The sequence below is a fragment of the Phytophthora sojae genome (assembly GCF_000149755.1).
Source record: "Phytophthora sojae unplaced genomic scaffold PHYSOscaffold_14, whole genome shotgun sequence".
Classification (NCBI taxonomy): Eukaryota; Oomycota; class Peronosporomycetes; order Peronosporales; family Peronosporaceae; genus Phytophthora; species Phytophthora sojae.
The window spans coordinates 792,353-805,093 of NW_009258128.1; the positions used below are offsets into that span (position 1 = coordinate 792,353).

Consider the following 12,741-nt stretch of genomic DNA (forward strand, 5'->3'; position numbering starts at 1 on the left):
CAGTTGTTGGAGGGCAAGTCTGGTTTATCCGGAGCCATAAGGAGACGTAGCGTCCACCTGAAGGGTGTATAGATATCTGTGTGTTTGTATGATACAAGAAGGTCAAAGTCGCAGTTATCCAGTCGTGAATACATTGCGCAACAGTGCCAACGCGTGCATTTTCAAGATCTGTGCCACACAAGAGAAAGTTTCTCAGTGCCGTATGCAGCCTCAGGTGTCCTTCAAGTAAACAGTTTAAACAGTTGGGTGTCGAGGCGGGCTACCGTATCGTGGTTGGGCGGCGCTTGGTTCAAACTCTAACGAGGTTAGCCTGCAGACCTACCCGGTTCGTACCAAAGTTTCGGTGTCTACCAGAGGGTGTTTGAAATATCACCGAACTCACTGCTTTGCCTGTTATACCTGGTAATTCGGTGCTTTATGCTGGCCAAGACAGCCTGTGAGCAGAATGTTCAACGTTTCCGTCTGTCAACGGTCGAGTAGTGAATGGTGCAGTGGACGCACGCGGAGGATCCAGTGACGCCTTCACCCCTTGTGTTGCCCCTTTAGAACGGACAGTGAGTGAGTGGGTGCAATTTCAACAAGAGTTCCTATCTGCTCACCGCAAAAGCTCATTCCCAAACTTTCCAACTCCTTGGAAAGTTCCTCCCAGCACTTACGCCGCCAGCTTCTCCATTCACTTCACGCTAGTCGTGTGAATAAACCGCAGCAATGGTGTTCACCTATCGCTCCGTCGCACTGAGTGTGGCCATCGCGGCAGCTTCGACAGCACAGATCCAGGCAGCTCCGCTCCAGTACAACCCGTACACGCCGATCAACACCAACTTTCCCCTCACAGCTTCGCACCCGGCGTACGGTGGCAAGCTCAAAGATGACTGCGTCGAGCCTGTCATCCCGAAGGACCCGAACCAGGCCAAGGCTGAGTCGATGGTCGTCACGGGCTCCATGTACCGCAAGCTGCGCGGCATGGAGGACGCGTCCAACACGGACGTCGCCAAATTGGAGAACTACTTCGGAACGAGCATGGAGCTCGACTTCAACACCCTGAAGGAAAAGTACGGCGCTGCTTCTGCTCCGTCGTCGCCCTGGGCGAGCAGCTACTGGCCCACCTTTCAGGACAGCATCAACAGCGTGTGGAAGGCTGGCGAGCCCAGCGCGTCCGAGAAATACGCCAACGCTTTCGGCCTGGACCCCACGGACTTTAAGAACAAGGTGTCGGCCAACAACGGCATCGATGCCCACAAGAACCGAAAGGCCTGCTCTACTAACAGCGACTGCGCCAGTACCAACGACGGCAGCGAGTGTGCCATCCGCGACGGTACGTCGAGCGGCTACTGCATCCCGACGTGGTGGGGGATTTGCCACGCGTGGGCGCCCGCCGCCATCCTCGAGCAGGAGCCGCAGTGCAGCGTGGAGAAGAACGGCGTCACGTTCCACGTGTTCGACATCAAGGCTCTGCTGACGGACCTGTACGACGGCGCGTCTCTCAAGACGGTCTTCACTGGAGCTCGCTTCAATGGTCCGGACTCCCCGGCCAACGCAGACCAGTACGGTCGATACGTCAACGCTGCGCGTCGCGACCTGGGCGCAGGGTACTTCCACATTGCAATCGCCAACATCATGGGCAAGCAGCATCAGTCCTTCGTCGTGGATGTGTCGGCGGGCGCTGAGGTGTGGAACCAGCCCGTGCGCTCCTACGAAGTGCAGACCATGGAGCTGGTGGACGTCGCAGAGGCCTCGCAGCAATTCTTTGGTATCTCGACTTACCCGTTCAACGCTGAAATGGCGCACTTGGCCTACGTCAAGACCACGCTGAGCTGGATTTCCGAGGCGTACGAGGACGGCCCGCTCGTCTCCACCGGAGAAGTGGACAGGTACACGTCGTCCCAGGACTACGAATACCTGCTGGAGCTGGACGCCAATTACGCGGTCATCGGAGGCGAGTGGGTCGGCCGATCGAAGGAGGACCACCCCGACTTCTTGTGGTTCCCGACAGGCAAGCCCGCGGCATCGGCTGTCACCAGCGCGGGTCTGAGCTACGCGAACGTTGAGGAACTGCTGGAGCTGTCGTTGACTTGCAACTCGCCCACCGAAGCACCGACCGAGACCCCAACAATGACACCGACGGAGATCCCATCGACTGTTACCCCTTCTTCTTCTTTGAGCGGCAGCGATGGCCACGAAGAAACCCCGCAGCCGACCTCAGTTCCCAGCGAGAGCGGAAGCTCAGGAATTAATGGCCCAATCACCATTGCTCCTGCTGCGGGTAGCGACGCGGTTGAGCCGACGTCCGTGCCAAGCGAGAGTGGAAGTACCGGCACGTTTATTCCGATCACCACTATTCCCGATGCAGGCAACGGTACACCCAAGGCAGGATTACCCGATCTATCCGATCTGAGTAAGGGTATCGCGCTTGGTAAACCCACTTCCACACCCGAGACGCCTGTGGCTCCTCCGAACGGAAAGCCCATTCCGCCACCCCAGACGCCAGAAATTCCGATATACCCTTCGACTTTGCCGCCGAGTTCGACTCCTGAGACGCCTGTGGCGCCCCCTGAGGGAAAACCTACACTGCCGCCTCAGACTCCGTTGACGCCGGAAATTCCGACGTACCCTCCGATTTCAACGCCCAAGACCCCCGAAATCCCCATTTTGCCGCCGAACGAGATGCCTATGGCTCCTCCTAACGGAAAGCCCATTCCGCCACCTCAGATCTCACAGGTGCCCGAGGTCCCTGAGGTCACTCCGATCCCAAGCACGCCAACGTCGGATTACCCTGTTCCGCCATCGACGCCTGAAGCGCTGCCTACACCGGCGCCCACTTGGACTGAGCAGTGGAACCCGCCTGCCCCCACTGAGCCTACTGAGCACTTCATGTGCTAAGGGCGGGATCCAGCTTGTGTCGGGTGGTGACGCCTTGGTTGTGCATCATTTCATTTGTTTTTGTTGTAGATGTATAGTGCTAATAGAAAGCATGGATTCACGAACCGATTGTGTTTAACATTTTTTATGATAGATCGAATTCAATTAGGCGCATCGCTTGGTTCATCACACTTTAGCATACCAGAATGCTGTTTCCTTTCTTCTGCCCCTGGCCTGGCAGAGAGATCTCACGCTGCAAAAGCGTCAATGAGGGTTCCCCAGGGTCCGGCTCCTGATCGAGGGCGCCGGCTTGCTACTATACGATCCATTTCGGTCTGCCACTCCCTCAAAAGTTCCTTGTTATCGAACAGTAATTGGAGCTTCACGCGGTCGTAGTAGCCCGAGACGGTTTGTGTGTACGCGATCTTAGTCGCCCCGTAGTGCTTGGGTCTCGTCCATTTCTCAGATCTCTCAAACACTCCCCATTGGTAGAGCCTCACGAACGGGATAGCAACGCCAAACGTGAAACCAAACAAAGTCTCGGTGGCAGACGCTGTGACCCCATTCGTACTGCAGTTCTGAGTGCGTAAGCGAAAGTCTCCGTAGCGTTCATACAGCTCAACGCACTTGCCATGATGGACGAGTGTCTGTACCACGATATTCGCCAGCTTTTTCAGGTGGGGAACCAGTGCCCGGCCGTTAAATGCTGCATCCTCGATCTCCTCACTCAAACGCTCGACAAACTCGCACAAGGCTGAGTCTCTGCCTCCATTGCCATGAATCCGCAGCAACAGCTCCGTCAGTTTTTCCTGCGTCTTCAGGTCCCTGATCTGCGTTTCGACGCGGATACTGTAAGGAAAGTTTCTGGCGTTTTGGATCGGAACGGACTTTGTTTCGACTGGGACTGCGCAGACGATCGGCAGATAGTTGAGCAATTCAATCAGGTTCACGACACCGTACGTGCTGGTTAGAGGTCCTTTGGTAGGGTCCGGAAGGGCGAACCCTTTGACCGTGGCTCGACAGTTGATCTGGTTCGTCTCGCACGCCTGTACCAACTCCTTCTTGACGTCCCCACTGGCCAGGGCTGCTTGAACACTCGAAATGAGCTTCGACGCATTCATACTTGCAGAGTGATCCCACACGAACGAGACATTCGCCACACCGCCGTAGAACTCGTCAGTGCAAACTTGGTTCCCCAGGCGCTCCACAATCCACTGCCCGTCTTCCGCGTGAGATTTCTTTCGAACTGGGATCAAATCGGTGAACTTCGGAACGGGGATACTGCGCTTAGCAATCACGCGTTTGAAGAAGAAGCACACTACCCTCTGGTCTCGACATGTCTGGCTGCGTGAAAAGTAGCTGCTCTCGGCCCCGTAGTCGCCTTCGGGGGTGGTTAGTTGAACCATTAGATTGAGACGCGCACAGTCCCTAGATAAGGACGTGCTCTCAGCAGAGTCAAAGCTCGAGTCTGTGCTCAAATATGAGCAGAAAGGAACGGGGTTTCGCAGCTTAACGAGCTGCCCCTTCACCTGCCCCTCCAGGAACCCAAAACCGAGCGCCTTGTCGACGACCTCGGACAGCTTAGTGTTCATCTCACAAACCGACTGGTCCACAATGCCCGTGCTGCTTGGAGAAGCTGCGAGGCCAGTCATGCTGGCTGGCCGTGTTGGTGTGCCCGCTGTTGAGGAAAACGTCGAATGAACTGCACACGCGTTGGAAAAGTGCAGAGGAAGAAATCCACGCGTGCTCGACTCGTTCAAGCATGCGTGGATTTCTGCCTTTCGTAGGGGGATGCGTGGATTCAGATTGTGCTCATTCGCGTTGGGTTCAACTCACTCGCACTGGGCCCAAACACTCAGGCACTAAGAGCGACCACACTCCTAGTCGGTGAGGCACCTGCTTCACTGCAGACGAGTTCGATTCGCGGAAAATACTACCTGAAAGTAGTATTTTCCCGTCTCCACGTCAGAAGGAGGCGCTGGCACCAAACAACGGTAAGGCAGGATTGCCCGATCTGAGTAAGGGTATCGCGCTTGTTAAACCCACGTCCACACCGGACACCCCCTACAGGAAAGCTGACGCCGCCACCTTAGTATCTGTTCACGCCCTCACCTCCGGTATCCACACCCGAGATGTCTGTGGCACCTCCTGACGGAAAGCCCACCCCGCCACCTCAGACCCCGCAGGTGCCCGAGGTCCCTGTGGTCACTCCGATCCCAAGCACGCCAACGTCGGATTACCCTGTTCCGCCATCGACGCCTGAAGCGCTGCCTACACCGGCGCCCACTTGGACTGAGCAGTGGAATCCGCCTGCTTTTACTGAGCTAACTGAGTATTTCATGTGCTTCATTCAGCATGTATCGCACCTTGGTTGTGCATCATTTCATTTGTTTCTTGTATAGATGTATAATGCTAATAGAACATCCACAAACATCGTCTTTTTTTGTTTCCGCCTTGCCGAGCTGGAATGTTATACTGGGGGGATCGCACAAATGTCTAGCATTTGATAATTGTTTGCCAGTGGATAGCAAATATTTATTGCTTAGGCTAACATGCAGGCGGTGTTAGACGCCTTCCATAGTTCATTTGAAGCGCTTTGTGGCTGTGGATACTATTTACATGTTCTTGACGAGTGAAGTATGTGTGTTTGTGTCTTTACCAATAAACTTACCTGGTAGAAAAAGATCTTGCCCACCCCTGGTACGGACGTCTTATTAACAAGTTGCTTAGAGCGCAATTAACGGACGAAGCAGCAGTCGTAAGCAACTGGTTCATGGTAAGTGAACCTCATTTAGACCACCGCGCTTACAAACACCATTTCCGCTATAAGGTAAGGTGCCAGTTGCGTGCCTACAACCAGTTCCGTGCCTACTTATTTTAGCCAATTAGCATCTTCTCCTTGTTAAACTCTCGTAGTCTATTGGTAGATTTTTCCAGCGTCACATGCAATTTCCGGTGATGAGCCTCCTAGGATTTGCATAGCATACAAAAATGCTATCAAAAAGAGGCAGGAAACTGGCAGCTCACTCCAAATCAACAAGCTTTTCAAAACAATAACAAGAAGTTCTGCAAAATTTACACGGACAAGCGTGAAGTACATAAATTCAGCCCAGATTTAGCGGGGTGCAATCAGATTTCAGAATGGACAATTCAATGAAAAGTTATGCACGAAACTGGCAGAAGACCTTATCGTAAAATTCACAAACGTGCTAACGGAACAATTCTACTTCGAAGATAAAGACTTCACGTCTTGAATCGCTTCGTTTTCCGAACGCATGCATCGATGCGAAGGAAAACACTCCGAGGGTTCATGCTGCAACAAGTTATCGTAATGTTCGATGCACAATATTTCGCGTATAGGATCGCATGCTGAAAGCGTACCAGCCAGTTGTCTCTGCTGGTAAGCCGATACGCGTTTCGGCTGCTTGAAGTCTGTGGTGTCTAGTACCGCGGCAATGGGGGCGGGCTAGGAGGCGCCCATGATATCGGACCATGTGTGGAATCACGCCAGACTGCAGATGAAAATGTCCACTACGCTCGACTCGGAGGTGGATCCTGGCATGCAATCTTTGAAGTCATTCAGCAATTTGCTCTCTTCCCACCAAGTCTCCTCCCCAAGCACTACTCCATCAACCATGAAGGTCTTCCATGTTCTCATCATCGCCGCTCTTGCCATTGCCGGCACCTCGGCCCAGAACGCTGCCACCACGACGGGAACAACGGGCGTCGCGTCCTCGACCGCAGCTTCAAACACCGGCGCTGCTGCGACGGGTACGGCCACGGCCGCATCAACGACGGGTGCTTCAACTGCGTCATCATCGACTGGCGCTGCTGACGCTACAGGCGCCACGGGTGGGTCGGCTACGGGCTCTGTCGCTGCCGGAGACACCACGTCGGCTGCCGCCAGCTCGACCGGTTCCAGCGCCATGACGACGGGCTCATCGGGTACCACGACGACCGGCTCGTCGTCAGCGACGGCGTCTTCGTCCACGCTGGACTCGTCGTCCTCAGGCACCTCGACAACGTCCAGCACTTCGGGTACCTCGAAGACGTCTTCGTCAGCTTCGGCCTCGGCGTCGGGCTCGAGTGGTGCGTCGCAGGTGTCGACGGCGGTTGGTGCCGCATCGGCTGCCGTGATCGCTGTCGCCGCGTACTTCCTGTAGATCGGTGAACACTGAATGGGGTACTCTCACTCAGCCGCACCAGAACCGCGTAACCTCGTTGTAAATCTACCACATTTTGTACACTTGAAAGTTCCGGTCTTCTTCAAAACCTTTGCTAATTTTGGAGTTGTGCTGGTAGTTCATCATGCAGCGCCCTCGACAGCGCGGCGACAACCCCATCGTGTTCCTCGACGTCTCGATCGGCGAGAAGAACGTCGGTCGTCTGCTGATTGAGGTAAGTTGGGGACATCTACTTTCTCCGTTTTGGTCGTGTGGCTCATCATTATCGTAAAGCTGCGTGCCGATGTAGTGCCCCGAACGGCTGAAAACTTTCGACGACTTTGTACTGGAGAAACGAGGGAGCTTCGAACAGGACGACGACGCCACTACGCGAAGTGGTAAGACTCAAAACGAGAGATTACAGGAGTGAGCGGGAGTAGGTATTCACTCGAAAATGTGTCCAGTCCGTTCCACCGAGTCGTCAAGGACAAATTCTGCCAGTCAGGAGACTACGCTGTACGGTAACTATCAGCTTTTGTCCGCTATCCTCAGGCCTAACGTGCTGTCTTCTTGCCTAGAATCACGACGGGTCTGGTGGCGAGTGCACCTTCGGCCATAGTGCTCGCCAAGTTGGTCCTGTCGAAGAAGAAGACCCGACTTCATCGCGTGGCGGAAAAGTTCCAGAGGTGCCACCTCCGCCGTCGACCTTTGACGACGAAAACTTCATCCTTCGCCACACGGGGACAGGTGTGCTGTCCATGGTGAACACGGGTCCAGACTCCAACACATGCCAGTTCTACCTGCACTTTGCTTCGGTCCGTGTATGCATTGTCCTCCCTCTTGATTGTCAATCAGCGTTAGCATCTAACAAACTCGGACTGTAGCAACCGAGTTTGGATGGCAAGCACGTGGTCTTCGGCTGCCTCATGGACGCTGAAAGCTACAACATCCTGGAGCAAATCAACGCAGTAGCGACGGCTCGAGGAGACCCCAAACAACCAGTCAAGATAACTCGGGCGGGGCAACTTTTCCCTGCGTAGAATCATCGACCGATAGTCATTATCTCTCACTCAAAGCAGACATTAGTCTTCGGTTTTCTTTATTCCTTCTGAACAATGTCAAGTACCGAGGAGAACGGAGTGCAGTGTGAGCTGGAGCGACTTGTGTGTGATTTGAAATCCAAGGAGACGCTGTGCTGCTGCGCCGAATACCCCGGCGTCTCGGAGGGGATTTCGAACGAATATCTAGCGGAGCACGGCCCACTCACGTATCCAGTTTTTGGGAAGATGCGAGTCTTTTGGGTTGACGAGGGCTACTTCATCCCTGGCCGAGATGTCGTGTGATCTGGTCGGAACGCAAGTAAGTCGCTGGGCGAAATGGTCCGGGGAAAGAGGAGAGGTGATGCTGTCGAAAGGGGCGTACATTTACGACGAGAGATCGAGAACCCCCACTCAAGTGCGAATGCCCGATGTCACCTACATCCCTCACCGTGCTCGCAGAGATCCGAGCGCTCCTCAATTGTGGCGGTTGCGCAGTGGGGAGCAGTACGCGCCATCGTTTGTCGTGGAAATCGACCGACTGTCCGGCGAAGACTCGCAGCTAGATGCGCTGGACGCGACGAGTTCTTCACGCACGGCGTTCGGTTGGGCTGGCTGATCGATCCACGGCCAGAGTGCCGAAAGATGGTAAAGTACAAGATGAAGCTGGACAAGTGTACCGCGTGGAAGACAAGACGTGGAGAGACCTTGAGGGCGACGACGTTCTTCCACGATTTCACGTTTCCAAGACGGCACTTGTAGTTTGACAGTGCAGTGGACGAGGACTTCAAACCTGTTTCCCCATGTCAAGGCTGTGGCGAACGCTTCGAATATCTGTGCTTATGTGTTGCTCAACCTCGAAGCATGGGCAAAGTATCGAACGAACGCGCTAGTTACCACGCTAAAGTGTGATAAGTAACGCACATCAAACAAAGGTTGTGTGAACGAAAAGTGACTCCTATTTCATTCTCGCTCTTAGAAAGTTCTCCTCTCAATGCCAGTCAGACAGAAAAGGCAAAGGAAGAACCCTGCCAGTGCGCGACCCGTTCTCACAAGTCGCAGCGAGCCCAGCAAAAGGCTCTCCCTTCCTTTCAACTACCGCGTGTCATTTGTGAAATGACGCTTAGTTGTTGGCCTTCTTCTCCTTGAGCTCACGCTCCTCCAGGATGTTGAGCTTGATGCCCTTGCCCTTGGGCAGGGACACCCACGGGCGGGCCTCCTTGCCGACGGCGAACACGTTACCGAGACGCGTGGCAAAGTCGTTGCCAGCCGAGTCCTTGACGTGGGCAATGTTGAACGAACCCTGGTGCCTGAATAAGAAGAACACAATCAACAATAACATCGCGTGAGTCACCAAAGCTCAGAAAGCCACGTCCACAATGGATCGGAGCGGCTCAAAAAGGCTCCGATCTCTCAGTAAATAGCACGCTTTGACGGCCCACGGATGATGTAAACCACCACACCCAGCTCGCAATGAGTCCAGAAGGTGTGTTCCTACCTCTCAATGTGGTGCAGGATGCCGACGCGGCCCGAGTTACGTCCGCGCGTGATGGTCACCAGGTTGCCGACCTCGAACTTGATGTGGTCCACGACCTTGCCCGTCTCCAGGTCGATCTTGACCGTGTCGCCGACCTTGATGAGCGGGTCCGGGTAGCGGATCGTGCGGCCGTCGTTGGTGGCGATGTACGGGATGGCCTTCTTGGTGTACTCCTGGCGGATGACCTTGGCGAGCTTGAACTTCTTCTCCTCGTCCGAGATGCGGTGCAGCACGAAGCGGCCCTTCGTGTCGTACAGCAGGCGGAACTGGTCGCCCGTCTTGGGCAGCTCCACCACGTCCATGAAGCCGGCCGGGAAGTCCGGGTCCACGCGCACCTTGCCGTCCACCTTGACGCTCTTCTGCATGCAGATCATGGTGACCTCCTGCTTGGTGAGCGCGTACTTGAGGCGGTTGCGCAGGATGATGATGAGCGGCAGGCACTCGCGCAGCTTGTGCGGGCCCGACGACGGGCGCGGCGCCCAGATGCCGTCCAGCTTGCCCAGCATCCAGTGCTTGGGCGCGCTCATGCGCTTGAGGTGCTTGCGGGGTCCACGGGGCATCTTGACAGTCGACTACTTGATAGAGACGAAAAGGAGAACTAATGGCGTCGAGGCCGTGGGCGGCACTTGAGCCGCTCGAAACGCGGGGTTGGTTGGCTGGGGATTATGACCCACGAGCTGCCGCACGCGCAAACGCCGCATATACGGATTTGTATGCAGGGGATTTGACACGGTCTTTTGAGCACGGTTGTATCGTGGAAATGTATCGAACAAGGAGCGGACACTTGGCACCGGACAGCTGCGCTAAGTACGTCCACCAGTGGAGACGGTCGGTCACCTTGGAGGTCACTTCAACTTAAAGTTACCAAAGTTTGACATGCAAGATCCTTTATACACACAGGACTTGTCTATCTGCTGCTGGGAGGGCGATCACACTACGTACGGGTAGAACCTATCAGAGCGTCGGTCTGATATGCTAAAGTCCGACTGCGAGGCGGAGCTGGACGCTGACTGCAGCATGGCCACCGAGTCCATCGTGCTCCGTTCTTCCGGAATAGGCAGGACCTCCCCTGTGGATGTGAAGCTGCTGCTCGGGACGCCGATAGTAACGCGACTGCTACAGTTCTTGACGTCGTCGTCTTCTTGTTCAGACCCGCAACTTCCGAGACTCAGCTCCGTCTCGAAGCTTTCAAGTCCCTCTGCGGTTTCGTAGCTGTCCAGACTGGCGTCGGTGTCGTTGGCGGCGCGTCTTTGGTCCTTGTTGCTCCCGTCCAAAGCCACTACCGAGTCTGTCACTGACATTGTCGACGCAATGGACCCACGGATGAACCGTAGGCTAGAAGGCCCCATCTGACCGCGTTTGATGGGGTCGTAGTGCCAGAAGAGCGCGTCCGTGCGCTCGAACAGCAAGTTCCCGATGTAGTTGTCTCCTACAATACACCACACTGCCAGCAAGAAACATAAACAATATAAGCATAGATACAACATCGCAGTTCCTGAGCCACACGTACTGGCCTGCTCGATGCCCCCGTCGTGCTGTAAGTTGATCTCAACGTAGCCGGTCAGGTAGTGGCACGGGTTCCAGACGAATAGCAAGACGTTGTAGATGCTCCTCTTGGCCGTCATGCTGTGGAAGATGCTGCCGTTCACGTTGTGGTCTGCGTTGACGAACGTCACGAGCGAGTTCGTAGTAAGAACGCCAACGACAGTCCCGCTCATCCGGTCGGGGGCTGGGAACGGGATGTGCCCGCTGACAATCCGGTCGTCTTTGCGTGGAGGCTTGCTCACTTGCTGCGGCAACAAGTCCGTGAGGTTAACGAGCGTCCACGACGCAGCCTGAACAACTGCAGCTACTGCTTTCTGGTCTGCACAAAGCCGCATAAACCAAGAGTTAATATGAATCAAAAGCAGGGGTTAACAAGCTTTCCAACCTTACCATTAAAGTCCAGCGGTGACGTCCATAAGCAGCGCTGTCGAATTGCCAGTCGATACAAGAACGGGTTGCATCCGAATAAATACTTCAAGATCGGCGTGACCACCATCGCGGACGGGAACTTGAGTGCAAACTTCACGAACCCTTGCCTGTCCATGGTGCCTACCACCGCACATACCGTGTCTCTCCAGCTCCACTTCGGCCACTGGCTGCAGCTCTGCATAAGCGCCAAATTGTCTCTCAGCAGCAAGATCTTCAGCGACGCCACCGAGTACAGCACGCTGAAGAGGAAGATCGTCGGAAATGCCACGACCCAGAAGACCAGCACAATCAAGTGGCACGGCAGTGCCAACATGCCCAACACGATCGCTAGAACCTGAAAGCCCGCCCCTCTCTCGATGCTCTTCGTAGGTCTCTTCAAGGCTGTAGCCATGTAGATCTTAACCACCACCAGGCCAGGCAACGCAGCGAGCATAACAACCACGTAGACAACTGCAGCCACTGGCAGCAGCAACAGCATCACGAAACCCGTGTACAGGTCGACGAACTCCACTCTATCCACTCGGTCCTGGTCGTCCAGCTCTTGGTGATTGGCCAGCCAACTGGCGCGAGTGGCTTTGGTCTTGGGCAGCGAATCCTGCAGCAGCTTGGCCATGGACGCGTCCGACCGCGACACGAAGTCGCCCCAGGGGCCGCCCACCGACGCCGCGGGCTGTGCTGTTGCTGGTGGCGGAGCATCGGCAGCCGACGACATGGACGACGTATTCGAGACGGAGAACGGGGAGGACGAGGACGGAGGGACCGCAGACAAGGGACTGCAGCGAGTCGGAAGCGACAGCACTCCGCTGCTCATGGCGAGTTGAAGAGTGAGCCATGACAGTGAAGCGACATGCACAAATGAGACCAAACGCCTGGTCTATGCGCTGAACCGAGTGATTTGCGATGGACATCATGCTGGACTTGATCGAAGTGCGCCATGATGGACATCTAACTTAGCGGTGGTCTGAACGAATACATATAATCCAAAGATTTTTTTCGTGAAAGTCATTCCGTCAAAACTAACACATCCAAGTGCAGAAGTCTGACGACCCCAGCGTTCCCCGCCAATAACGTAGGTTTCAGTTGCAAACGTGCCACGGCGAACTCCCAAGTGCTCAAGTAGTGGTGTCGTATATGTATTGAGGTGCATCGCATCAAAACATCATTTTGAAAA

General features: G+C 55.0%; 6 protein-coding genes across 6 annotated transcripts; 3 read left to right on the top strand and 3 right to left on the bottom strand.

Annotated features, from left to right (window-relative positions):
• Positions 1-708: 708 nt before the first annotated feature.
• Positions 709-2,880, top strand: PHYSODRAFT_246665 (elicitor-like transglutaminase; the record flags this gene model as incomplete). Its single annotated transcript, XM_009539923.1, has 1 exon — positions 709-2,880. One exon carries the CDS (start codon positions 709-711, stop codon positions 2,878-2,880), a length of 2,172 nt encoding a protein of 723 aa, XP_009538218.1.
• Positions 2,881-3,107: 227 nt separating this feature from the next.
• On the bottom strand, positions 3,108-4,511 carry PHYSODRAFT_307299 (hypothetical protein; the record flags this gene model as incomplete). Its single annotated transcript, XM_009539924.1, has 1 exon — positions 3,108-4,511. One exon carries the CDS (start codon positions 4,509-4,511, stop codon positions 3,108-3,110), a length of 1,404 nt encoding a protein of 467 aa, XP_009538219.1.
• A 1,983-nt stretch (positions 4,512-6,494) lies between these two features.
• PHYSODRAFT_341590 (hypothetical protein) lies at positions 6,495-7,022 on the top strand (the record flags this gene model as incomplete). The annotated part of the gene is made up of 1 exon (XM_009539925.1): positions 6,495-7,022. The coding sequence occupies one exon, from the start codon at positions 6,495-6,497 to the stop codon at positions 7,020-7,022; it is 528 nt and encodes a 175-aa protein (XP_009538220.1).
• A 145-nt stretch (positions 7,023-7,167) lies between these two features.
• On the top strand, positions 7,168-8,062 carry PHYSODRAFT_531670 (hypothetical protein; the record flags this gene model as incomplete). The annotated part of the gene is made up of 6 exons (XM_009539926.1): positions 7,168-7,257; positions 7,317-7,420; positions 7,487-7,538; positions 7,601-7,640; positions 7,707-7,837; positions 7,907-8,062. The coding sequence occupies 6 exons, from the start codon at positions 7,168-7,170 to the stop codon at positions 8,060-8,062; spliced, it is 573 nt and encodes a 190-aa protein (XP_009538221.1).
• A 935-nt stretch (positions 8,063-8,997) lies between these two features.
• On the bottom strand, positions 8,998-10,181 carry PHYSODRAFT_356144 (hypothetical protein). The gene is made up of 2 exons (XM_009539927.1): positions 9,558-10,181; positions 8,998-9,369 (listed from the first exon to the last, which is right to left on the bottom strand). Exons 1-2 carry the CDS (start codon positions 10,154-10,156, stop codon positions 9,183-9,185), a joined length of 786 nt encoding a protein of 261 aa, XP_009538222.1. The 5' UTR covers positions 10,157-10,181; the 3' UTR covers positions 8,998-9,182.
• A 344-nt stretch (positions 10,182-10,525) lies between these two features.
• Positions 10,526-12,183, bottom strand: PHYSODRAFT_531828 (hypothetical protein; the record flags this gene model as incomplete). Its single annotated transcript, XM_009539928.1, has 3 exons — positions 10,526-11,040; positions 11,107-11,460; positions 11,532-12,183. 3 exons carry the CDS (start codon positions 12,181-12,183, stop codon positions 10,526-10,528), a joined length of 1,521 nt encoding a protein of 506 aa, XP_009538223.1.
• Between the last annotated feature and the right edge of the window lie 558 nt (positions 12,184-12,741).